General features: G+C 38.7%; 1 protein-coding gene and 1 pseudogene across 1 annotated transcript; one reads left to right on the top strand and one right to left on the bottom strand.

Annotated features, from left to right (window-relative positions):
• Positions 1 to 27,979, top strand: LOC140228955 (high affinity choline transporter 1-like). The gene is made up of 8 exons (XM_072309251.1): positions 1 to 166; positions 12,841 to 12,954; positions 17,838 to 17,993; positions 20,043 to 20,191; positions 22,929 to 23,054; positions 24,068 to 24,221; positions 25,257 to 25,474; positions 27,476 to 27,979. Exons 1-8 carry the CDS (start codon positions 1 to 3, stop codon positions 27,977 to 27,979), a joined length of 1,587 nt encoding a protein of 528 aa, XP_072165352.1.
• LOC140232282 (uncharacterized) lies at positions 8,140 to 9,578 on the bottom strand (annotated as a pseudogene).
• Positions 27,980 to 27,981: the final 2 nt, after the last annotated feature.

Genomic DNA, 27,981 nt, shown 5'->3' on the forward strand with positions numbered 1-27,981 from the left:
ATGGCGGTAAACTGGGGCGGAATAGCGGGAATGATAGTCTTCTATCTAGTCATTCTCGTCGTCGGGCTTTGGGCATCCCGTAAGGCCAAGCAATGCAACAGCAGCGAGGAGGCCATGACCGCCGGGAGGGACGTCGGGTGGTTAGTCGGGTTTTTCACCCTCGTGGGTAAGACGTAATCACCACCTCCGCTGACGGAGAGATATTAATGCATTACGTTATAATAATGAGGGTGTTTCACGAGGAATCTAAGGTCGATCTTCAAAATTAAGACTGACTTTAAATTATGGTATGACACTGGTTTTTCTTTTTAATTTGATCCGCCTTTGAGAAACCACTTCAAATTGTTCTCAAAATGTACTTTTAAAATTTTTTGTAGCATTTATTCTATTTTGACTCGTACTGGCTGCATTAAAAATAAAAGAAGTTTTAAACGTTTTTCATTTTATTAGGAGGTAAGAAGACCGTTGAAGACACGCACAGCATCGGTAATTTTAAGTTGATCTTAAATTAGATCGACAATAGATTCTTTGTGAAACACCCCCTCGAATGTTGCCTATAAAGAATGGAAATGAAAATTGTAAGAAAAGGGGTTATATTAAGAGCTAGTCGTAAAGAAAATACAAAAAGACATGATAGATGATGAAAATCGGTTTGTCTTCATGTACTTCACAAAAGTACAACAACATCAACAACAACATCTAATTGATGATTGCCATCAGAGGTCTTGTTTCATCGCGAAAGTGAAATTACGCGTTTGCAGTGTATGATTATTATGTCCCGTCCAATTTAAGATAACTCAGTAAGATCTGATCGAACTCAAGATAGACCTAGAGTAACAAAAGAGCAGGGATCTGTGTGCTTCAAGTGAACTGTATATCTTCTTTTCGGTTTCTCAAGAGCCAAGTTGGATATCGACAGGTGGCTATAGAAAGACCAGCATGCATTTGATACAAATTAAGCACAATGCTATTCATCGCATGCTTTAAGTAAATAAATGAATAAACAAACAAACAAACAAAAAACACCTAAGGTTATCATGTGCTGAAATCAACGCAATATATTATAATGATTTGTATTCCACTAATCGATAACAAAACTTGGGAAAAGTTCACCTTCATATACAATATGTTGATTGGGAGAATGCAGCAATATTAGTAGAACCCATGAGTGAAAGTTTGAGGAAAAACCCACAATCGGTTCAAAATTTATGAATTTTTGAAGGTACAGTGCCGCCATCGCTGGATGAGAAGACTAGTACAGCTTGTGATTTTCATTCGTGTGGAACGATAGTATAAAGAAAATTCAACATATTTTCATTTTTCTCGCATGACAACAGCAATGAACTTTCTTCCTTCGGAAGGCAGGGGGAATGATATTATTCTTAACATACGTCAGTTACAATAATCAAGGGAATCTGTATATTTACCCTTTGTGTGTTATATTGATTATCGGTCCGTAGATTTGGGTGCGAAATTTGTGCATATTTGACACATTGGCACATAAGGAGTTAAAGAGAATTAAGTTTTATGGAATTCTTTATTCCCCTCATATTGTTCTACGCTTGTGACACATAATGTGTGACATTATAAACTGTATAGAGTATAGTCTTCTCATTCAGCAGTGACTGCACAGAAATGCTAAAAATTCAAAACTTCGAACGGATTTTCTCATTTTTCTCAAACTTTCACCTATGTGTCCTACTGATATTGCTGCAATTCACATCTCGGTTAAAGTGTACTTGTCCTTTAATGTACAATAAGCAAAACTAATAATTAAACTGGATTTCTCTAAAATTAACTATATCGGGGTCACTTGATTTGTTCAACATCTTCCAAGCAAATCACAATGTTAGCGAAAAAGGAGAAACAGGACACATTTATTTCTGTAACATTGTTAATGCTGCAGATTTATATAGCATGACCCGATTTCGTTTACTTCATGCATATTCTCTTTGAAAAGAAGAAGAAAAAAACCACACTTATATTTTCAAGCTGCAAATGTTCTTCAATATCTTACGACGCTCAACAAAAGCTCTTCTCAGCGATTTATTCCTGGGTCGCAGAGTTCAAAGTGCTTACTATCATGAAGGGGGAAAACAAAGTTGGGGCGGGGGGGGGGGGTGGGGAGAAGAGCACCTAATGTTATACAGAGAAAGTGCAAAGGTGAGCGTGTCATCTGATACATTGGCAAGTGTGATATGCAGGATGCAGGATTGATTGTTTGTAAAGATACATCAGAAACAACATGGCTGGATTTCTCTCCCTCTCTCTCTCTCCCTCTCTCTCTCTCTCTCTCATTTTTTCTTTCATTTTTATTTGTTTATTTATTTGTTTGTTTATTTGTTTGTTTGTTTATTTGTTTCATTTTAAGCCCTGTTCACACCGACGCCGAATGTCGCGCTTTAAATCGGCGATCAATTCGGCGCCATTTTTGTTTACTTTCCAAAAAATCTCACGATCTCCTCAGATATGTTATGCTCTAATAAGCTCTGATACACGAAGTTTGTTCCCGCTTTGGGTGACAAATTATTTCCCTAATCGCTACGGCTTCTCACGACTGATTAGGATTTGTTACGCTTTAAATCACGCTTTGATATGCTTTAATACTCTTTGATAAGCTTTGATGCGCTTATATCGCTTTAGATAACGCTCTGATACGATTATCAAGCTCTCATGTGCATTGATAGGCTCTGTTAAGCTCTGTTTCGCAATGAGAAATTTCTCGGACATCCCGATTGCATCCCGCCTCTGATCCAGAGCGTATACAAAGATGCAGCAGATATACGAAATCATTGCATCTTTGGCAGAAGAACAAGATGTGGAAGTTCAAGATGTACCAGAGTATGAACCATCTTATGAAGTATCATGACCTTTGACTCCCTGCTCTATAACTACATCCTAGCCCTCGAGGCGGAGGAGAGAGAGGAAGAACAGCAAAGACAAGAGGAGGTTGAACTACCAGCAGGAGGGAGAAGACCGTTCATCAGGAGCTGCTGGACCAGGCCATGGCTCACTGAAGAAAGAAGACAGCAGTACTTCCAGTACACTAGCCTCCTGGACACACAACTGAGATTAGAGGACCCTGTTGCCTTCACACACCCTGTTGCTTCCCACACCATCGGTGTTTTTCTCGATTTTTCGAAGGCTTTTGATACCATTGACCATCATATTTTGCATTATAAGTTAAGCCATTACGGTATCCGTGGGAGGGCTTTAGAGTGGTTTAAAGACTATCTCACAAACAGAAAACAATTTGTTTACATAAATGGCTATGAGTCAGGTATGACGTCAACTTCTTGCGGTGTCCCCCAGGGTTCTCTTCTTGGCCCACTTTTATTCATCCTGTACATCAACGATCTCCAAAATTCGTCACAGATTCTTTCTTTTATTTGTTTCGCTGATGATACAAATCTATTTCTGTCTCATCGCAATCCCAATACCCTTGTAAGTATAATGAACAATGAATTGAAGTCTGTTCAGTCCTGGATTTACGCTAACAAGTTATCATTAAATGTTGATAAAACACATTATATGTTATTTAGCAATTCCTTGCAAGTTATTCCTGATGATGTTAAGATCAATGATATTAACCTAACCCGAGTAGATAGTACAAAGTTTTTAGGACTTTACATCGATAGTGACCTTTCCTGGAAAACTCACTTTAATTTTTTAAGCAAAATTTTGTCACGAAATACAGGAATCCTAAACAAACTGAAACATTTTTTGCCCAACCATATTTTGCAGATTGTATATTCAACCATGATTTCCCCATATCTTAATTATGGAATTCTTGCGTGGGGTAACGCATCTAAATACTTACTGGATTCACTTTTTCTTCTTCAAAAGCGAGCGATCAGAATTATTAACCATGCTGGGTATTTATCTCACACTAACGCTTTATTTCAGAAAAATAAGATTTTAAAACTGATAGATTTGTTTGGTTATAATTTAGGTATTTTTATGTATAAATTTTTTTCAAAAGATCTTCCTGGTGTCTTTTTACAGATGTTCATAAGAAACAATTCTGTCCACCACTATCCAACTCGCCAGAGTGACGCTTATCACCTTCCACGAACTCGAACAGTTTTCGCTAAAAACACAATTATGTATACAGGTCCTAAATATTGGAATGATCTCCCAACAGAGGTTAAAAGCTGTCTGTCATTATCATCTTTTAAGCGTTTAAGCGTAAACTCAGACAGCATGTATTGAATAGCTACAACACACAAGTGCACTAAAATTCCTTTTTATTATGCTGATGGCTGCTCTGTTATACTACTCGGTTGTTGCCATGTGAACAGACTCATGCATATACATTTTAGTTGCATGCTCTCTCAAATTCCTTCCCATCGGTGTTTTTCCTTCCACTTCTAGTAAGACCTTGGTCGTGTCGCATAGTTTCCCCTCCTTTCTTTCTTTCCTTTCTTTTATGCATCATTGCAGCTGGCTGGTATATCACATAAGGGAATTGCAATTGACTCATGTTCTCCATTTTTCAAATCTTTCCCCGTGTCTTTGGAAGCCGGAATGTTTAAACCCTAAAATTATATAGTACTTAAGTATTCACGTCATTATCACTCCCGTGTCAAAATTGCTTTTAGAGCAACTGCTATAGTGTGCAGCATGTGGTTACTTGTTCTCATTTTATCACACACATAAATACATGTGAGAAGAATCTTCTGAGCCTGGAGTAATAGTCATTCTCTTTTATTTATCCTTACTTTTGGTCTTAATTGTACCCGTGCTCCTCATCCTGTTCCCCTTACTAGGCTTTTGTTGGGACCTACACTCAACAAGCTTTGCTTTTAGTAGGTTCCATCGTATTTCTCTTCGCATCCTTTACTTTGATTGAAAATGACACATCGACCGTTATGTATTGCTTTGTATTCCTATTTCGTCATGTTATATCCAAGCTGGACATTCTGTATTATATTTTGTTATATACCATGTATTTTCCATCGAGAAATACGAAAATAAATTGAAATTGAAAAAAGAAACTTCACCAGAGTGACCCCTGAGGTGTTCGATGAGATCCTGGAGAGAGTGGCACCAGCCATCCAGAAGCAAGAGACTAACTACAGGCACCCTTTGTCAGCTGGCCTCAAACTGGCAATCACCTTGAGACATCTGGCCACTGGGGACAAGTACAGATCACTGGCATATGGTTTCAGATGTGGTATCTCAACCATATCAGAGATTATTCCAGAAGTGTGCACGGCCATTGTAGAGGCGTATGAAGATGAGGTCTTCAACATACCTACCACCCTTGAAGCATGGAGCACCCTTGCCCAGCAGTTTGAACAGAGATGGAATGTCCCCCATGCAATTGGTGCCTTGGATGGAAAGCACATAGCCATTAAGAAGCCAGCAAACACAGACAGTCTCTACGGGGTCATCCCACTAGACAGACACCCACGAGTCATACAGCCCACGAGTTCGACATTGAAAACAGGTCCATGAGTCATACAGCTCACGAGTCATACAGCTCATGAGTTCGACAGTAGGTAAAAACAGCCCACGAGTTCGACAGATACAACACGGCGCTTAGTGTGTCGGTCTCGTGGGCCTTGTTGGCTTAGTGTCGAACTCATTGGCTGTATAACTTGTGAGCTGTATGACTCGTGGGCTGTGTGACTTGTGAGCTGTATGACTTTTGGAGTGTACATGTATAACTCGTGGGTGTCGGTTTCGTGACGTGCACCTGTCTCTACCACAACTACGAGGGGTTCTTCTCCACACCACTGCTGGTATTGGTAGATGCAGAGTACAAGTTCATCTGGATTGAGCTGGGGGGTAAAGGACACATGTTTGACTCCCAGATATTCACAGACTCTAAGCTCTTCGAATGCCTAGAAGATGGGTCCATAGGGCTGCCCAGACCATGCCCTCTCCCTGGAGAAAATCAGCCTGATATTCCCTACTTCATCCTGGGTGACGATGCTTTTGCCCTGAAGAGCTACATGATGAAGCCATACAGTAGAAGAGGGATGACAGATGAACAGAAGATCTGATCTGCAACTACATGATCTCAAGGGGGAGAAAAGTGGTGGAGAATGCCTTTGGCATCTTGACCAACAGGTTCCGGTGCCTGTTGGGAACATTGGAACAGAAGGTAGATAACGTCAGAGATTTGGTGGAGACTGCTGTGGTGCTCCACAGCCTGCTGAGGAAGAGGGTGGCGCTGGCAGCCAATGAGGTGGACCACGAAGATGAAGAGCACAACTTCGTACCAGGGGCCTGGAGAGATGGACCTCACTGGGGAGATGTTCCGCAACCACCTGCAAGGAGGGACCTCGCCACTGTGGATGCCAGACACCAGAAAGATCATCTCAGAGAATACTTCGTCTCTCCAGTGGGTGCTGTTGACTGGCAACAAAGAATGGCTGGGGTGGTACTTCCTGATTGAGTTAAGAAAGGAGTGGCTCAGATATCGTCAGAAGCAGATGATGAAGATAAAGACTTGTGTGTCTGGAAATAACATTCTCCCATATGCACACTTTGTTCATTTTTAATATAAGTTTGAAATAATTTTTGTATTTTGTGTACTTGTGAAGATGTTATTAGTATTGTTGTTGTTATCGTTGTTGTTATGTATTTCATCTGCTTGTAAATAATATAAATACAGACTTTATTTATTTTCCCCATGAAATATCAGATAATACTACTATTGTAAATCAGGAGTGAAAATTTAAAGAAATCAAGTGGTAGAATCTAAAATTTAGATATGTGCGATAAAAGATCTTTAAAATACGCAATTTTTTGTTAAATTGATTATTACAAATTATTATTACGAATTGATTTTCTTACTAATTAAAAGAAATTAGTAAGAAAATCAATTTTATATGTGAGATAAATAACCCTTATTGTAACAAAGAAAATAAAACAAAGGAAATAAAATATAAAACATAAAATTTAAATATGAAATACAATAAAAAAATTAATAGAAAAAAACTTTGTGAAAAACTCAGAATACTAAGTTTTCACAGAGTTTTTCTATCTTTTTTTTTATTCTATTGTCTTCTCTATTTTATTATGTTTTATACAGGGTGTCCCATAAAAAAAAAAAAAAAAAAAAAAAAACGCCCGGTACACTTCCGATCGTTTATGGGCAGTATTTTCTGTACCATTGAAGAGACCAACTCTTCATTTAGTAACTGATCCAAAAATCCCAAAATCACATTCAGTAGTCTTTGTGTTATAATACTTCTTGCAAAGGTCTGTAAGCGGTAAAAATCAGGCTGAACGAATCCTTAACTGTAGGGCCTATGGGCAAATGATCGAAAGTACATGATTTTACTGCTTGCATCCCTTTGCAAAAAGTGTAATAAAATAAAAACTACCAAATTATATTTCGTGATGTTTTGGTCAGTTACTTATAAAATGTTGCTCTTTCCAATGATATCAAAATTGTTGCCATTTTGGACCGGAAGTGTGACGGGCGTTTTTTTATGGGACACTCTGTATTTTTATTTCTTTTGTTTTATTTTCTTTCCTTTATTTTGGGTTGGGGGATTTGTGTGTATTTTATATTGTTCACATAATTTTAGTTTAATATCTTCTGTTTTTTATTACATTTTATAATGAAATGCATTTGTTTTTATTTAACATATTCTCTTTTACTATTAAATGGAACATGTTATCACTATGTACAAAAAGCATCAAGTTTAACAAAACAAAATATTTATCAGTTTTTACATTTTTTTTTCAAATAATGCATCCAACTTTAATATGATACATTTAAACTTTTCAAAGCAAACATAATCACTGTTTCCAAATTATTATAATATATCCAACTTGATATAACACATATACAACTTTCAAAGCAAACATTATTATTAATGTTTCCAAAACATTGTAATAAACACAAATCCTTCTTTGTCTTATCATACATAATACAATGTACAGACATATATTATAACATCAAAATATCAATAGTACATGTAGCATAAAAAATCTAAAAGTCTCCCGTGTTAATTTAAAAAAGTTGACATCATAATCACTGTTTCCAAATCATTGTAACAAACAAAAATCCTTCTTTGTCTTATCACACATAATACAACCTACAGACAAAATATCAATAGTACATTTAGCATAAGAAATTTAAAAGTCTCCCGTGTCAATTTAAAAAAGTCACTGAATTCACTTCTTGGTGGTGTCATCTTCCGGTCCTGGAGGAGTTCCCAGAGGAGTCACAGGAGATGGTGACCTGGTGGAGATACCTGCAGCGGTAATGGCTCTGTTGACCATGTCAGTCAGATTCAGGGAGTCAGTGGTCTTGTCAGCAGCGGCAGTAGCAGCAGCAGCATACCCTTGGGAGCTGGTAGCAGTGAAGGGAGCGGATGATCTTGGTATGGGTGAGACGGGACGTGTTGTTCCCGTGTCCAGGTCCATGAGGACGGAGGATCTCAATGATGGTTGTGAGTACATGGCAGGGAACTGTGAACTTATGAACTGAGGGTCCTGGGAGCGCCAGAGATTGGTCTGTTGTCCTGTCATTTGGGTTGGCCACTGGGATGGTGGAGGCTGCCATTGGTGATTCTGTGACATCAGTCTGGAGGGGTCATGCCTGCTGGTGGAGCTGAGAAGGTACGGCTAAGGGTGTGGCTGGAAGGGGGGCTGCTGCTGTCGGAAGGTAGGCTGCAGTGTATGGGCACCTGCTGCTGCATCTCCTGGCGTTCTTCAGCCTGTTTCTGCCCCTCGTGGAGAACGGCCATCAACTTCATCTGTGTTGTGCGTCTGATGTCGCTGGGAAGCTCAGCGAGTCCCTCGTCTATATATCTGGCAAAGGGGGAGGGACCCACTTTCTTGGAACCAGAAATGTACTCCATCAGAGTTTGTTTAAGGTCAGCACTCCCTGTGGAGTGTCTTCGAGAGGAGAGGTCTGTAGACTGTGACTCTGACCCAGAGTCTGACTGAATGTTGGAGGCTGCTGTAGGTGGTACTGCTGCTGCTAACCCAGTAGCTGTGGATGTTGGTGCTGTCCTGCCTGCTACCCTCCCAGTTCTGCCATGGATGCTGACGACGTTTCTGTGCTCAACTGTCTCGATTTGATCCTTCAGAAAGGAGAAGTTTTCCTAGATCCATCGATCAGTAGCAGACAGGTCCTCTAGAACATCTGTACCATCACCAGACTTCCCAACACTCTTCTTCAGGCGGCTCAGTTGGGTTCTGTTTGATTTGTAGAAGGTTTGCAGGGCTGCCACCTCCAAACCCATCGCTTTGGCTTTGTCTTCCCATAGCTTCTCTTTTTTGGGTGCATCTTTGTACTCAGTCAGCCTCTTGGAGTAGATGCACGGGTTATGTTTTAACCAATCAATCAACTCTTCCTTCTGAGCCTCTGTCAGCTGGGCATAATAATATGGCTTATTCTTACGCTTTTTGCGGGCTGCTGGAACTGGTGAGATTTCTGGGAGATCTTCCCCAGACTCCATGACAGGCTGTGGCTGCTCTGGCACCAGTATGTCTTCTTCTGGCTGCGGTGGAGTTGGAGATCTAGCCCTCTGAATCTCAACGACATGGCCTCTGCGTCCCCCTTTCTGGTTCTTCCTGATTGTGTCTCGACCTCTCTTGGGTCTCATATTGTACTTTAGAGTAGATTTAGGGTTCACCAGATTTAGAACTTCTTTCACTGGGACAATTAGAAGGACTCGAGTCCCAGCGGTATTTATAGGGATGGTGACAGAGCGTGTGTGTCGTGGGAGAGCGTGAGAGAGCGTGAAAGAGCTTGCCAATCGCAACAAAACGTGACAGAGCCTAACAAAGCTTGTCAATCCTTGATGAAAGCGTGGAAATCGTGTCAATCCATGGTGAAAGTGTAGGAAAACGTGTCAATCCTCGGTGAAAGCGTGGGAAAGCGTGTCAGGTCTTGATGCCAGATCTAATCAAATCTTGAGACATCTTAACAAAGCGTGTCAATTGGTGTCAGAGCGTACAAAGTGGGGTCACCGCTTTGAACCAAGCTCTGTTAAACTCTGTTAAGTTTTCCCACGCTTTGAGCAAAACTTTGATAAGCTTTGTGACGCTTTGATAAGCTTTAATACGCTCTCCCCGCTTTACGCAATTCGTGACAGATCGCCTCAAATTTTTAAACAGTTTAAAATTTTTTGGCGCTCTTGCCAAATGTCCCGAATTGCTCAAAGCTTTCTCACGCTCTATTACGGTCTTTACGCTTTAATTAAGCTTTGTTACGCTTTGCCGCCGCTTCGCGCGCCGATTTAATTCGCCATCAATTCGGCGTCGATGTGAACTAGGTATTACATCCGGGAAGATGGCTGAATAACGCTTATTCAGTTTCTCTATAACTGACCTTCCATAGGGTATAGCTGAATGTTAGGCGGGACCACTTCACCGGGTTATTCACCCTGCACTTGAATGAAGCGGGATGTGAGTTGTGACTCTCTCACTCACGCGGGACTTCCATTAAATGGAGGTTCCTCCCCCCCCCCCATTCTAATAATTCCCGAGAGGTGGAAAACTTTTTTCCTTTTTTTGTTGAAAATTGTCTGAATATTTTTTCATCCAAAGTATGCACCAAATCTCTCAGTCAATTTCAAAAGTGATAATATTCCTCATGTTTGAGAGGGCTATCCCTTTCCAATGAACCCTCCACCTGTTCGGTTTCAATTCAATTCAATTCAATTCAATCCAATTCAATTTAATTTGATTTAATTTAATTTAATTTAATTCAATTCAATTCAATTTAATTTAGTTTAATTCAATTTAATTTAATTCAGTTCAATTCAAATCAATCTAATTCAATTCAATTCAATCTAATTCAATTCAATTCAATTCAAATGATCTTATTTCCATATAAAGTAATACAAAGCACTGTGCATAACGCTTACATGAGTACACAATATTTCAAGGAACGTTGAATCACATAAGTTTCAACAAAACATTAGATACAATATCGTAATAATATCAACTTTGGTTTTTAGAGAAATAAACAAAATATTAGACAAATATTCAAGTTTCATAGATGTTGTATAATTTTTTATTGACAATTTCCCAAATATTCCATCAAAAATTTCTGTACATCATTTCATATCAATTCTAAAAATGCACAAGCTTACTCGTATGGGAGGCGTTGGGGATATATCCTCCCACACCCTCTCCCTGCCCTTGGCTACCCTCCTTGCATAGACTATTGCTACACTTTTACGATTGACAGTTTTCCAGATATTCCCACAGATGTGCATTAGGTCGTTGAATTGCAATTATTACAATTCGAAAGCTTCCTCGTGTTGGAGGGGAAAACCTCCCCCCCCCCCCACACACCCTTCCTTACTCGGTTCCCATCCATAGACTTAGTACACAATGTAGCAGGATTGACAAGTTTCTGAATATTCGACAAAAAGCGTGCATCAGATCGTTTCATCTAAATTCTGAAAACACAAAAGCTCTCAGGCATTTACCATTCCGTTCTGTTCATTCACCTTCCTATTCCCATTCCCACTTTATGCGTAAGAAAAGAATCTGCCTCAAAAGTAATAAAGTTTTGCGTTTTTAGAATCCATCCCCACTCCGTCCACCTCTCTATAGACTTAGTACACTATGATGACGCATACGCTGAACAAGAGGTGGAGATGCTGCGATTTAAGCCATTCATATTTCACATTTCATATTTCTTTTTCTAACTTTCTTATTGAAAAACACACACAATATTCACCACAACACAAAGTGTGCACCAGATCGTTTAAGTTTAGTTCTGAAATTCAAAATTTCCTCTCTTGTGGGTGGAGGGGGGATGGAGAGAGGACACCCCCTCCCACACCCTCACCTTGCTCGGTTGCTCGGTTTTCTCGCACATATCCTCCAAGTCCCCCTCGCCCCCCCCCCTCCCCCCATCATGACTCCGAATCGACGCCCCTTGTTGGAAAGATGATGACAGCCGAGTAAAAGCGATTGAGGTTTTTGACCGAAATACAAATTTGTAGTCTGAACAATATATTAATGTCTTCTTGTTATTTTCACGCTACATTATACGCAAGATGAATATAGGTTTTTGCAGTCGTTTTCGGACGTTTGTCATTCATTTTTTTTCCCTTTGGGCAGGGGGGCATGACCATGCATGTTGTTGTTTTTGTCAGCATATTTCCTGGTACATACGCTGAACGAATGGTGACTGCAGCCATAACAGTGATATCTCATTTCATGTTTGCATTTCCTCAGTACTTTCAAACACGCACTGTCTGCAATGTGCTTTTATATTACCTGCATCATTATCATGATATTAGCTATCAATTGCTCGAAGTGTACATGGATAAGGTTTGGATATTTTTGTTATTTGCACATTGTTCATAGGGTGCTTAACCTCTTCCAAGCTCCGCTTTTCAGTAGATCACTTTCTTCGGTAGCTGAATTCAATTTTTGTCACCATTGCAAAGTATACAATGTTTCTCTCATCATAGTACATTCTCGTACATTACTTTGTATAATGCCTTACAAATATTGTAAAACGATACAATTTGTCAAATTTAATTCTTTGTAAAATATATCACTTATTGTTTGATGAAATAAGGTATAACTGAATTGAACGATGGATGCCTTTTCGTCCTTATCAGATAACTACTCAGACAAATTTCATTTAAGATATAGAAAGGAATTATGAAAAAAGAAGAGAAGATGATGGGATTGATTATGTTCAGAACGACATACACTCGTTTAAAGTTTTCAGGGAGTTTTTAGTGTCATATTTGAAACCATGCACTCTTACAGAACGGCAACAAAGACGGGCAAAGGGACAGACAAAAGAACACAGGAGAAAACAGTTGCGTTTTATTAAGTTACAATATGTATTAGTTGTTTTTTTTTTTTTTTTTTTTTTCTTTATCTTTGTAGCCACTTGGGTTGGAGGAGGTTACATTAACGGCACGGCTGAGATTGTATTTACCCCAGGATGGGGCCTCGTCTGGGCACAAGCACCCTGGGGCTACAGCATCAGCTACATCATCAGTGAGTCGCCTTGCAATACTAAATGTACGAATAAAACGTAAGAATAGAGTGTCTCGTCTCACTGTGCTTTGTGCCAAGAGGTCTGCCTTTCATCCGCTTAAAGGTCATGTTTATATTTGGGAACAGTGATTAAAAAAAAAAAAAATATGACATTTAATGCGTATGTGTAGGTCTGTCGTACCACAAAACATCCTATCATATAAAATTTTCGCGATAAAGCAATGATACAGCTTAAAATATAAGGAGAATTATCTGTCTTTTCTCAATGAACCGTAACTGTAGAGAGTTTAGGCTGGAAGCATTTTTATAATAACTATTGTTCACATTTTGTATACTCAATAGTACTAAACCTCGATTTTACCGATTCAAATTTTTACAGTGGTTGCTTCGATCCTTAACTCACATTTTAGAACTATTTCAAAGCACTATAATGCTGGGTTTCATCTGCGAATGGTAAATCATGTCTTTAAAAAAAATGATTTGTGTGCAGCATCCCATCAAAAAAAAAAAAACACAAACAGTCATGCAATGATTTTTTTTATAAGGGCTTGGAAAATATTAAGGGGAAATTCCCTGGGAACTGATGAGATGTATACAATGTATAACTTAGAGTAATTATTCGATTTCTTTATTGCCACTTAATTTTTATGAACGGAAGTTAGTGTTGAAGATGAGAGTGCAAACAACAATGGCATATTGAGACTAGAGAATATCACCTCATCTAATTTGTATAGTCCTATAATGGTTGCTACCATTATGGTTAAAGCATTTGACATTCCAGTCTTTCCCTACTTTTACCAGCATAGATTCACTTTATTCATATCATTTGATTTTTCTTCATTGAAGTCAACCTGGAATTTTTTCTTTAATTGCTCACGCTATATACCTCCCTCACTTTCCCTCTCTATTTCTCTCTTTCTCTCTATCTCTGTCTATGTATATATCCATCCATCAATCTATCTATCGATCTGTATATTCAGTTTTAGTTTCAGTAAGTTTTATTTCTCCGCTTGTACATAACAGAAGATAAGTATAACAATATCGAACATACTATTCACAAGTCATGAAAATATAAACAAAATGTCGCATTACAAATATATAATCATGTGAAATAATACATAAATATCATGACAGATCTTTAAGTGTACAGGTGGAGGAGACCGTTATCAATAAGCAAAACGCTTGACTTGGACAACGGCCTCTGAACATAATATGCGTTGGAACATTTTTTGTTTTGTATTTAACTAAAGGAAGGAACGGAACAATTATACACACATATACTGAACAAATAATGTAAATCTTTAAAGTATTTCACATGTCATTTGACCAAAAAGGACAACACAAGGTGGAATGTATAAAGACGAAAGAAGGACATAACAAAATAAAAAAAGCCCGAGAATAAGGTACCCGAATAGGAAGAGTAGAGGAAAGAGAGAAGAGAAGAAAAGCGATGAGATACAGCGTTCAGGAGTTGGGAACAATAAAACAAAAGCGTAATTTCTAATTCGAGTGGTACATTGCGAGAAGAACATATTTATAAGATGATTTAAAACATTGTAGAGAAGAACTGCATTTAAGGTCATCATTCAATGTGTTCCATACATGATGTCTAATGGAATTATAATGAGTTTAGGGTTTTCCAAATGATAATCTGTTGCATGACGGGTAGGATATGAATGAATACTATAATATGAAATAAACATATCTTTAAACAATTCAGGGAGCTGATTGTTAGTATATTTATACATAAATATTGCTGTTTGCCATGTATAATAACAATATCGACTTTATTTTGTTAACACCGCATTTCCCCCACACAATATTACAGTAGGTGATGTGGGGTAATATGAGCGCATTATGAAGAATTTGAAGGGCATGTTTGGTAAGATGTTCTCTTACTTTCCAGAGGATCCAGATATTTTTTGATATTGTTGAATAAACTCGGTGTATATGATCGGACCATGTTAGGTGTGAATCGATAGTTACCCAAAAAAAAAATTACACAAGACTTTTGATCCAATTGCTTATCATCTGTATATAACATGTTATCGTCCATTGGTGTATGGCTATTTCTGAAGAAAAAAAAAATCGTTTTTTCAATATTCAATGATAATTTATTGCACTTAAACCACTGAAACCTTTAATAATTCTGAATTGACAACTGTAGTGAGTGTATGTAGGTTTTTATGAGAAAAGAGGATGCGCGTGTCATCTGCGAACAAAATAAAGTTAAGTAACGAAGATGAATGCACTGAATCATTTATATATATCAAAAACGACAAAGGTCCTAAAATTGATCCTTGTGCGACACCACAGAGAACGTTTTGTTTATTGGACTCAGTCGATTGATAAAACACATACTGCTTTCTGTTGTGTAAATAATCTTAAAACCAGTTTAGTGCTTGGCCGCGGATACCGTATTTCTGCATTTTATACAATAAGAGATTATGATCTATGGTATCGAATGCCTTGCTCAGATCCATGAAAATCCCGATAACATGTTCTTTTCTCATAAACGATTCAATAATTTGATCATGTAATTGACTATTGCATAATCAGTAAAATGTTTTTTTTTTCTCTAAAACCAAATTGATTAGGAACTAATAATGCATTATCATTCAGAAACCCATAAAGTCTTTTATGCACAATCTTTTCTAACATTTTTGATAAGGCAGTAAGAAAAGAAATTGGACGATAATTCTTCATTCGAGACGAGTCATCTTTCTTGTAAATTGGTATAACCTTGCCTATCTTTAATGAGTTTGGGAATTGACCAGAAAAAAGCGATAAATTACAGATATGAGATAATGGGTCGGCTATATGGTTTATTATCTGCTTAACAAGGTTAACACTAAACCCATCATAGCCTTTAGAATGGCTCGTCTTAAGTTCCTTGACTGTTTTAATAATTTCATAACGATTTGTGGGAGTAAGAAATAAAGAATTTTCGGGAGATGACGGTAAGTATTGAGTAAAATGAGCATTACCCGAATCTATGGTAGAGGCAAGACGAGGACCCATCTCAACAAAATACGTATTAAATTCTTCTGCGATTTTGAGTGGTTCGTTTACCAGCTCATCATCAACATTATTATAAATCACATTTGTCGTTATGAGATTTTTTTTTCCCCAGTAAAACATTAACTGTATTCTAAAGCGCATTTATATCAATCTTATATGATTCAATTTTCCGTGAGTAATAAAAAACTAAAATAATATAAAAATGATATTTTGAATATTGAGATTATGATTTACTCTTTAACGCTAATTTATATAATTTATTATGGGTTTTTATGGATTGTATTATACCTTTGGGTACCCAAGGTTTTCTATTTTTTCTATTTGTGTTTGTGAGGGCTAACGGTATATTTTTCTCATATAAATCCGTTAACGTAGATGTGAATATATCATAGGCCCTGACAGTATTGGACTGATGAAACACCTCTGTCCAGTCTTCATTTATCAAATCAGAAATTGATAACTCAATATTCATGGGAGTTTCTTTCCTATACATTTTCTTAAGTTGGGGTACAGGCGGCGTAAAATGTAGGCTGGTCAATGATAGTGAATATCGGTAAATGATCTGAAATGTCATAATACAAAATTCCATTGAACAAGTGTCATGAGGTATATTTGAAAATATATATTATCAAGGAGAGTTTGTGATGTTGTCGAAATGCGAGTTGCTCTGTAGATGTGGGAATAAAGAGCATACGAATTAAAGATGCCAACAAATTTTTGTGAGGTATTTGCATCCATTTTCAGTAAGTCAATATTATAATCACCCATCAAATAAACATACTTATATTCACGTGTTATATTATCTAAACATAATTCAAATTTATCCAAAAAAAAAAATTATCTGCAGAATTACCAGGTGGTCTATATATTATTCCTAGAACAATATTCTTTGTATGTTTTTGCAGTATTTCAATAAATAAGGATTCACTGTTCTCTATCTGTAAATCTGTTCTTAATTTAAAATCATACTGAGAATGAACATAAAGCGCAACACCGCCCCCTTCCCGTGACGGCGATCCAAACGCAAACACTGATAATGTGGAATGCTAAATAAAGGAGGTGAATTTGCGTTAAGCCAGGATTCTGTTATTCTATAATTGAAAAAGGATATTTTTTTACGGATGACAGCAGTAACTCTACAGAATCAATCTTTTTTTATTAAGACTTCTCGCATTTATGTGGATTAAACTCAAACAATTCGAACAATTTTTATTTGCATCGTTTGAAATATCTGAATATCTCTAATGATGTAAAGAATAAAATTCATCATTGAATTCTTCTATTGTATAATAATCACTCTAATGATTTACAACATTTTGGTCGCATATAGTATGATCAAAATTCATATTGTGTATTGGAATACACCAAATGTTGTGAATTAGGTAAGTATGAATGAGGAAGAATGGAAACTCATTTGTCCAGAACACTGTTAGGAAAAAGGCAAAAAGAGGGGAGAAAATTCGGGAGAGAAGTGAAGACAGAATTGTTTACCTCGGGATAAATACCAGTCGAACACCTCATAAGAGGTGAGCACCCTTTAAAAAGGGTGCAACTTTGCAGCCCCCATAAACACATGTGCAAAAGTTTGAACTGGACAGTTTATAGGGCAACGACCAGCCGACTATATGAACAACGATGTTGTGTTACGTAAGACTTCGTTGCCAAGAGATATACCCGTATGAAATATGTTGTGCATGTAAATATAAATAGATATATCTATCTATCTATCTATCTATCCATCCCTAAATCCATCTATCTATTTGTCTGTCTACATATCTATTTATCAATCCATCCGTGTACCTGTCTATCTATTTATCTCAATCTATCTCTCACACTCCTACACACAACATTCTGCTTGCTAGATGGAATATTCTTTGCGGAAAAGATGCGAGCGGCAAAATACGTCACCATGATCGACCCATTCCAGATCAAGTACGGGGATCGTATGGGTGGTATCCTCTTCCTTCCCGCCTTAATGGGCGAACTGCTCTGGTGTGCCGCCATATTGTCCGCTCTTGGTAAGACGTCTATTTTTTTTTCCTCATTCCTCATTCATGCGTGATGTTCTTTCTTATTTTGATCATACGTTTTACACGTTTACTGCACTTGCACAGCACTTACTCACACACTCACACTTTCTTCCACTGTAACAAACTATTGCAATCGACAAAAAAAAAAAAAGCCTTTTGTGCGAGGCAAACCCGAGCAATATATTCCCAATGAAGCCATCAGCCCATCAAGCCTTGCTTATGCTGACGGTCTCCTACTTCCTTGTTGAATCGAAATCATGTACAGCCTTTTTTGTTCTTATATGCAACTATTGCACTTTTGTATTGCTCCTTTGTTCTTTGGTAAATGTTTTGTTTAATTTTTTTTTTTAAATCAAGAATTTCTGTACAAACTATATGGCAAGTTTTGAGGGGATGACATTATCAACTCACTCATTTGCATAATTATGCACACTGAATGTTCGAGAAATGTTTTATGAAATAAGTGGTACTTCTTAATCATCTATTAACTAAATCTATTATCTCATTTAGGTCAAATTCTCACTGTTCTGTTTATACGATTTGACTCTTTTCTTTTCTTAATCACGACTTTTAACTAAACTTTAGTTGCAATTCTCATTCAAGGCAGCATTAGTAGTAATAACAGTTTGCAGCGCATACGCAGGGCTCGACACTAACGGCGGCCCGGTGGCCCGGTGGCCCGGGGCCACCAAAAACGCACGTCGGGCCACCAAAATTTCAGAAATGAAGATTTTAATGGCCCGATCGGGCCACCAAAAAAGTCGGATGTTTACCTTTACTTTTGGAAATGAATAGCGGTAACAATCGGCTCCGTAAGATGCTAAAATAAATGTCAGATGTTTGTTTTTAATTTTGGAAATGAATATCGGTAATATTCAGATAATAGTCAGATGATTGCTTTTACGTTCGGAAGTGAATAGCAGTAATATTCTACTCCGTACAATGCATAAGTAACTGTCGGATGTCTGCTTTTAAATTTCGAAGTGAATAACAGTAACATTTAGATGCGTTCGATGGTTAAATTAACGTTTGATGTTTGCTTTGAAGTTCGGAAATGAATACAATAGTATTCAACTCCGTTCGATGATAAAATAAATGCTGGATGTTTGCTTTTACGTTCGAAAGTAAATAGCAATAACATTCAGCTCCGGAAAATGCTAAATTAAACGTCGAATGATCCCTTTGACGTTCAGAAATGAATAACAATAATATTCAACTCCTTACGATGATAAAATAAATGTCTGATGTTTGCTTTTATGTTCGAAAGTAAATAGCAATAACATTCATTATAATCTATAAGCCTATTTGCTAAATCTTAGAACTCAGAATAACGGTAAGATGATTGAATTTTCTATTCATTTATTTTAGACATGATGCCTGCATCACTTCAGTAATACTTAATATTTATTTTTCTATGTTTAGATGTAGTTTTTTCTTATGTTTTTCTTGATTTTTTTTTCGGGCCACCAGATTTTATTTTTGGGCCATCAAAAAGTAAAAAACAATGATATCTACTGGTGGCCCAATCGGGCCACCATAATAAAAGTTAGTGTGGAGCTCTGGCATACGGATAGGCGTTGAATGGGACAGAAAATGATCGAATAACTGTTTACATTGGGAGCAGTGATTTAAAATATGTTCGAATTATCACACTTGACATTGTTTGATGCATACGTATAGTTCACTTGTATCACAAAATATCCTGCCATTGTATAAGAATTTGGCAGTATAGCCCCAAATATTGGATGTGTATAAGTATTGTGCTGTGTATACATGAGTAATGTCAATCATACTATACCAATTCATGCACTTCACATTTTTATAGTTAAATTTGCCGTCTTTCTCATAATTGTAAGTTGCATTAATATTAGTGAAAAAATGAGGGAAGAAAATATAATAAATCATATTCATTTCTGGTCACCTTCCCTTTGTTTGTGTTTGCATCAATATTGTATGACTGATTTTTTATTACTTTCATATTTTAACAACAATCTAAATTAAAGATCGATTGTACTTTTGTACCCATGTTTTCCAAAGGGTCAACGATTGCTGTGATCATAGACATGAACCAAGATTTAGCTGTTATCATATCGGCCTGCATCGCGGGGTTCTACACGTTTTTCGGCGGTCTCTACTCCGTGGCGTACACAGATGTTGTACAACTCTGTCTCATCTTCTGTGGCCTGGTAATATTAGTTATCCCCTGCTTGTTCACGAAATACGGGCAAATATCTACGGTCTGGTGCCATATTCCATTCCGAAGGCCGAATGGAATATAGCACCAGACCGTAGATATTTCCCGTATTTCGTAAGAACAAGCAGGGGGTAACGATTTTATCTTTTAGTTAAGTGCTAACCTTCTTCTCGCTGATTTCCTCTCGTGAATGATGTTGAAATCGCCGGCTGTCAGCCATGACCATGTTGACTTAGGCCGGCCTACGTCTCGCGAGCGAGCTGATTACTGCATGCGATGCGCGCATACTGTACACGTACAAGCCATAAGATACTGCAGTGCATGCAGTAGCCAGATAAGTTGCTGTTGTTTATCAAGCGTCTAGTGGTCTCAGGTTATGTGCGCAATACGCTTGAGGACCGCGCGCTGTCCATTTGTTTTGTACAGGATTAGCGCGCACTTTCCTATAAGCGTCTTTGGTACACGCGCAGCTGGCTGTGTAATATTCAAATAGTGAATGGTCACGAGTGCAATGGTACGAGATTTCGCACGAGGTGAAAGATTGAGGCGCTCTATTCAACGAGGCGAAGCCGAGTTGAATAGTGCGCCTCATCTTTCACCGAGTGCGAAATCTCGTTCCATTGCACGAGTAAAGACCATACACTATTTGATTTATGCAACGTCCAAGTAGATCTTTTTGGTCTAAGTAGGCCTAGAAGTCTATATATGTATGAAAAATATAGCCATACTTGCATGTGGATCCACTGCGATTCTCTTTCTGGCTTGTGCAATCAGTGTATAGATACAGGTCACAGCTATACTAGCGCTCATACACGTACACTAGCACTACGTAGGCCTACGTACGCGCATGCATGTACCGCACACGTACCTGCCCTAGCTGCATGCGATCCTCAATATGCAACACACAGTACACGCAGTACCGTCCAATTTCTCGAACCGTGGAATAGAACGAAAAAATCGAACCAAGTTGCACGCAAAAATAGAACCAAAATTGCACGGCGCGTTGAATGGAGTACTTATTTAATATCACGTCACCAACAATCCTCCAATCAAATTACAAGGATCTACTTGGACGTTGTATAATACAGTATCATGACGTCATATCCACGGAATACGGGATATATTCAGTGGTTGATTGACCAATGAGATTACAGAATTCACGATCACTAAAAGATAATCACTCATATCTTTGTTTTTTTCAGTTTGAAATAAACACATCCTGACGGTTTTACGTTTTTACTTGTACGCGATTGGTTGGATTTGGCAGATTAACTATGAAAGAATGGTGCCATTGAATACAATATTTCTTCATCTTCTTCTGGTTAAGTCTGCCTCCTTTAAGACGCGGAAGATTCTTGCAGACTGTGCTTATAGCCTACATCATAATACATCTAAGATATTTTCTGCAATTACAAAAGAGCAAATTCTGAACATTCATTACACTTTCTATAACTGCATGACAATAACCTCTATAGTAGTAGAACTGTTTTTCTTTGATTGTTGTTGTTGTTGTTGTTGTTGTTGTTGTTGTTGTTGTTGTTGTTGTTGCTGTTTTGCAGTAGCCTGTCGCTTAGTTTAGAAGAAAGCAAGATACCAAGGCAGATCTGTATCAGTGAATAGAGAAAAGTATTTGGGATAGGTTTACCTGATGATGAGGTTGCCATGTCATTGTCCTAACACATTTGAATATTAAAGTGCTTGAAAGTTTTAGATTCCAGTTTCACAGAAAAGTGACTGAGATGCTCACGCGTTTATGCAGTGTTGCCGGAAGTCACACACACACACACACACACACACACACACACACACAAGAAATGAAAGGATGGTTGGCGTCCATTGCCATGGCAACAGCATCACGCCTCTTCTTTGAATCTCAAGAAAATGCACACAAAAAAAAAATGCATGAAGAGTGAGGGGGAGGAAGGGGGGAGGAAGGGAGGGAGGGGAGGACGGATAAGGAGAGAATAGATTATCAAAGGATGAAGTGCTTCATAGATCTGGCAAAATGAAGTCGTCATGACATTCAGTGTGGTCATGTCGAAAGCAGAGGGGAGGGGAGAGCATGATAAGATGCGATGAGACGGAATGAACAAGATAAGATGACCCACAGGTGAAGTGGAGGCCGGGATAAATTGAGAGGAAGATAACTGAATAGTATCAAAAAGCTGAATAGTACATTGTATCAAAGAGCTGCATCACTTCCGTGATCCCTCGCATTTATCCCCAAGTTGAATCATCCTTCGTGTTTATGCCAGGTTCAAGTGTGTACGTGTGTGTCAGATACAAACACACTGCTATATAGCTTCTGACCATTCGAGCATTGAAAATTTAGGGTTTCTGGGACGAACACTGAACTAGCGCTTTCTATACCTCAGTCGGTAGAGCACCGGGAGTCCGGAGGTCTCGGGTTCGAATCCCGATGGAATCCCATTTTCTTTGCTCAATTTTCCACTAGTATCAGAGTAGGCAGACTGGTTGATGGCTTTCATATGCTGTATTAGAAGATATCTAATTCTATAACTATATGTAATATTGGACAGAAAGATGAAATAAATATAAGGTTGTACTGGTAAGTTTAATGATTGGATGAATGAAATAGATGAATGAGAAGTTGAAGGTGGGGCGGAAGAATGTTGTTTGGCAGACCTGTACCACTGCACAACAACCGGTCATCAGCTTTCCGAATGTCGTCAACTTCGATGTTTTTGGAACTCTTTACCCTCTTCCAGTGGCTGTGCCTACCCTTTGCACTGACCAACGACGCCGTGACTTCCCTGGGAGAGACCAAGGATAGCTGGTTGGGTCAGCTGAACCCTCGGGATGCTGGAGTGTGGTTCGACATCGTTATGCTCTTGGTAAATCGAATCGCAGACGTGCACCAACTTTATTCTGCCCTCTCCCTTCACGCCCCCCCCCCCCCCTCTCTCTCTCTCTCTCTCTCCCTCTCTCTCCATCTCCTTCCCTCCTTCTATTCAGGAAGATATGAAATAAAACGAAATTAATGATGGTGATTATGATGATAATGACCGATCGTCTTCTTTATCCAGGGTAGCCTTTTCAGCTTTGCCCCTGCTCTACCAGAGGGCCCTGCCATTATTACTACCCTATATAGCGTTGCCAGATACCCATTTATACACCTGGGTCGACAGGGACATCGTTGGTAAAAACATCTTGTCCAAGGACGTAAGCACTAGGCGGGAATCGAATTCGGGTCCTCCGATCGAGAGTCGGGAGTCTTATATACACAACCAGTATGCCACAGCACCCACTATCAAAGCATCACAGCTATGTAAGAGCAGGAGAGAGGGAGTATACTCCCTTCTCCTTCCTCCCCCTTCTCTCCCGCTCTTATACTCTCCTTTTTTATTCTTTTCGTTTTATTTCATACCTCACTGAATAAATCTCCCATCAGTTAAACACTTGCGATGATCTATACGAGAGAATGGATATCTATACGACCTGATTAATAAAGAGATAAAGAATGCGTGCTTGAAAAGACGAAAGGAAAATTGATGGCAGTAGAAGGGGATGGATCGGCGGAAACTTGCCTAATTTCGATCGTTTGAACCTCTCACAACAATATCGCCATTGTTCATAGTATAGACCTATTGAACTGGAGGCAGTACACATTGAATCGCATAATATTTGATATTACTTTAAATCTTTATGGTATGATAGAATTAAACGAGCGGTTGCATGTTTGGACTTAAACGGGGTAACATGATTATGCTAGGTGAACAAAACGAAATTGATGTTGCGTATTACTATTTTAGGTTGGTTTACATCGTTGTGGTTTCTTTGTTGGTCTTTATGTGTGTGTGTGTGTGTATCGTCATGTGTGTGTGTGTGTGTCTGTGGTATTTTGCAGATCTTTGGTGGTGTACCATGGCAGGCCTACTACCAGAGGGCTCTGTCCGCCAAATCTCCCACTCAGGCAAAGTACTCGACAATCATAGCGGCCTTCGGTTGTCTTGTGATGAGCGTACCTGCTTACGTTATGGGTGCTGTTGGGGCAAGTACGGGTGAGTGCGCTTCTGTGGCTGCAGCCTATTTTAAAGGACAAGTTCACTTTCGTATACATTTGGATTGTATGAATAATGTTGCAATGTTAGTAGAACACACCATCGAAAGTTTTGAGGAAAATTGGACAATCCGTTCAAAAGTTATGAAAGTTATGAAATATCTGCGCAGTCACTGCTGGATGAGAAGACTCCTGCAGTTTATGATGTCACATATTATGTAGAACGATTATATAGCAAATATAAAGAGAATTTCACAAAACTTTATTTTTTGAAAAACACACACACACACACACACACACAATCCATCGACTTGTCACAGAAATTACGTTAAGGGGAATATCATTCCACAATTAATACGTTTGTGAGTATAGGTTTTACGTTTGGCTTTAGCTTCAGCTTTAGATATTATCATTGGAGCAATTGTCAGAGGAGCAAAATGTCATGGAACCAAGAAAAACATGAGACTTTTTTTCCGGAGCAAACGTACAATCAACAGAAGCTAATGGAATGACACACAAAGAATATATCCCCCGTCCTCTTATCATTAGTGTTTTTCCATCATATTCTTTTAAGATATGAAATTAGAGAACAATTAGATTCATTGAGAAATGCCACTTAACCTCAGCCCGCCCCACTAATTTGGAAAAGTTAACAACTTACAGCTCGAAACTGATGACATTAAATTTAAAATGATAAGTGTGCTGCTTATTTATTGTTAGCTTTTTGATGCATATATCCGTCTGCGAACAGTAGACGACTGCATTCAGTTAAGATTACTCATCAACATTCCCCCACACACATATCATAATGCTGTAAAAAGAACAATTTTCGCGTGAATTAAATTTTCTCCGAATTTCGCGAGGATAGCCAGGATTCGCAAAGTTAAGATGCACTCAAAAGTTCTTGTCTACATTGTATGCACTGAATGCCAGTAGCAATGCGCGAAAATTCCATGCCGCGAATATTTCTGGTTTTACAGTTTAAGATGTTAGCATCTAACTGCTTTTTGTTCACTGATATCCATCCACCCTCCAGAATGGGGAATGACGGGAATCGACCTGAACGTGACAGATCCATACCAGGAGCCGAACATCGTCCTCCCAGCAGTCATCCAGTACCTGACCCCGCCCTTCGTGGCCTTTCTGGGCCTCGGCGCCATCTCGGCCGCCGTCATGTCGTCCACGGACTCTTCGATTCTTTCCACCAGTTCGATGTGGACGCGGAACATCTACCGCAACATCTTCAGACCCAATGTACGAAGCTAGCTATTACTAGGATTATTACAATCTTAGAGTCAGTGTTATCGCGATAATAACCGTCAGAAATGATAAATGTCTCTCCTTTTTTATGAACGATTGAGTTATATCGTATCTTTCTAAGCTCCCCACGACTTCTCCCACACTAGGACCATATCACAGCCCTTGATCACAGGCAAGATTGTCATTTGCAATCGTTATGAACCATGAGATACTGGTGGTGAGAGTACTAAGTATATGCACGGTGTGTACAATGTATTTCATTCGCATCCCAGGAAGAGAAAAAAAAATCATGACGCCATGAGTATGTCCCAAGAATAAGATTTTTCCAACAGCCAACATTCAATAGAAGCATTGGGATATTGTGGAAAAGAAGGATCTGCGTGGGCCCTTGTTATACATAAAAAGATGCAATCAAACATGAATCAGTAAATCAATCATAAGTCAGATACCAGCCAATCAGAACTGAGTATTCAGAGACATATGTTTTATTTTCTGACTTATGTTTGATTTCATCTTCTGATGCAACAGGGCCTTAGCGTCTTACATTGGATAACGTGAGTTTAAATTCTGCCCGACGCACAATGGGCCCCACCTTCAAAGGAAAACAAAAATCACAAACTTGTAGGACAAATTTAATTATGTCCTAGTTGAAGGACACATACATCTAGGTGAATGGGTACTTGGAACTTGGGAGGGGTAATGTTATTCCAGCAGAGGGCATTGGAATGAATACTGCTTTTCTGAAGAGGCTATGTATCTTGAGTATGAAACTGTAGCTTTTGTGATGGGTGAGTGGAAGGGGCCAATGGTTCTCAGTGTTGACATGCTTAAAGGAAGCCAAAACCCAAAGAGAAATGTGGATTGAGTGAAAGCAGCAACATTAGTAGAATGCATCAGTGAAGTTTGAAGATAATCGGACAATCGATGCAAAAGTTATACATTTTTAAAGTTTTGGTGTTGGAACCGCTGAATGAGGAGATTACCAGAGGTTATGACATCATGTGTGGACAACAATATAAAGAAAATATCAAGGGAATTCCACAAAAAAAAAAATTTAATGAAAATAACACATTCCATCAACTTGATAGTGGCATATTATGTTAGGGTAGCTTTCCCCCTGCTTTCTGAGAGTGGTTAGTCAAGTGCTCTTTCATTTTGCTAGAAAAGTAAAAATTTTGTGGAATTCCTTTTGTATTTTCTTATATTGTTGTCCACACATGACGTCATAACCTCTAGCAGTCGCCTCATTCAGCCGTTCCAACACCCAAACCTTAAAAATTCTCAACTTTTGCATCGATTGTCCGATTTTCCTCAAACTTTCACTGATGCATTCTACTAATGTTGCGGCTTTCACTCAATCCACATTTCTCTTTGGGTTTTGGTTTCTGTGAATGTCTGTAAGCAAGACACTTGGTCTTCATGGCTATGAATGGGACTAATGGTCGGAAGACACGAGGTCATTTGCTCTGAAGAATTCAATTTTTTCCTCAAATTAAATCACACTGAAACGCAATGAAATTATGCAATCGATTTGACACCATGTGGCACGTGAGTAGGCTTAAAGGAATGGTATAGTTTTGGTTGAGATGAGAATTCAATTTCAACTTTTCGCGAGGTGATTATAAACCAGTTATATGAAATATTAAAGAGCATACAATTCTAAGAGGAATTCAAAGCTTATTTGATGAAAATTAGTTCTGTATTGGCTGAGGTATTCAAACACAAAGTGGTTCTAATAAAAGGGGGGATCCACCTTTTATTAGGACCACTTTGTTTTACTTTGTTTTTTATATCTCAGCCATCGCAAAAGCGATTTTCATAAAATAAACTGTGAATTCCTCTTAGAATTGTACGCTCTTTAATATTTCATATAAGCGGTTTGTAATTATCTCAGAAAAAGTTAAAACCTGAATCCCCATCTCAACCAAAACTATACCATCCCTTTAATCTACTAATAAGTATCACTAAATTCTGAACGGCTCCAATCATCTGCAGGCATCTGAGAGGGAACTGATGTGGCTAATGCGCTTGTTCGTGATCGTCGTGACCGTAGTCGCTACCATCATGGCTCTGACCGTATCATCCATCTATGCCCTCTTCGTGCTCTGCTCCGACTTCGTCTACGTCATCCTCTTCCCCCAGCTCCTGTGCGTCATCCACGTGGACAAGTCCAACACGTACGGGTCGTTCACGGCTTTCACTTTGGGCCTGTTTCTCCGCCTGGCCGGAGGTGAGCCTGCACTGAAGTTGCCCGCCCTCATTCACTACCCGTTCTACGATGAGGAGTATGGGCAGCGATTCCCGTTTCGCACGCTATGCATGCTCGTTTCGCTGCTCACGTCCATACTGGTGTCCTATGTCGCTTCCTTTGTGTTTGAGAGGGAGTACCTCAGCGAAAAGTGGGACGTCTTTAAATGTTTCGGAGAGAAAAGCGCTGATCAAGCGAAATATGTTTCTGTTGATCAGGAGCTCAAGGAGTGCAAGGGATACAGTCGCTAATT

The sequence above is a fragment of the Diadema setosum genome, chromosome 1 (genome assembly GCF_964275005.1).
Source record: "Diadema setosum chromosome 1, eeDiaSeto1, whole genome shotgun sequence".
NCBI classification, from domain to species: Eukaryota; Metazoa; Echinodermata; class Echinoidea; order Diadematoida; family Diadematidae; genus Diadema; species Diadema setosum.

Excerpts from the sequence above, each read along its gene's own strand:
- LOC140228955 (XM_072309251.1), top strand. The coding sequence starts at position 1 with ATGGCGGTAAACTGGGGCGGAATAGCGGGAATGATAGTCTTCTATCTA. Across the intron at positions 20,192-22,928 it reads GTCTCATCTTCTGTGGCCTG|TGGCTGTGCCTACCCTTTGC; the intron begins GTAATATTAGTT and ends ACCCTCTTCCAG. Across the intron at positions 24,222-25,256 it reads TGCTGTTGGGGCAAGTACGG|AATGGGGAATGACGGGAATC; the intron begins GTGAGTGCGCTT and ends TCCACCCTCCAG.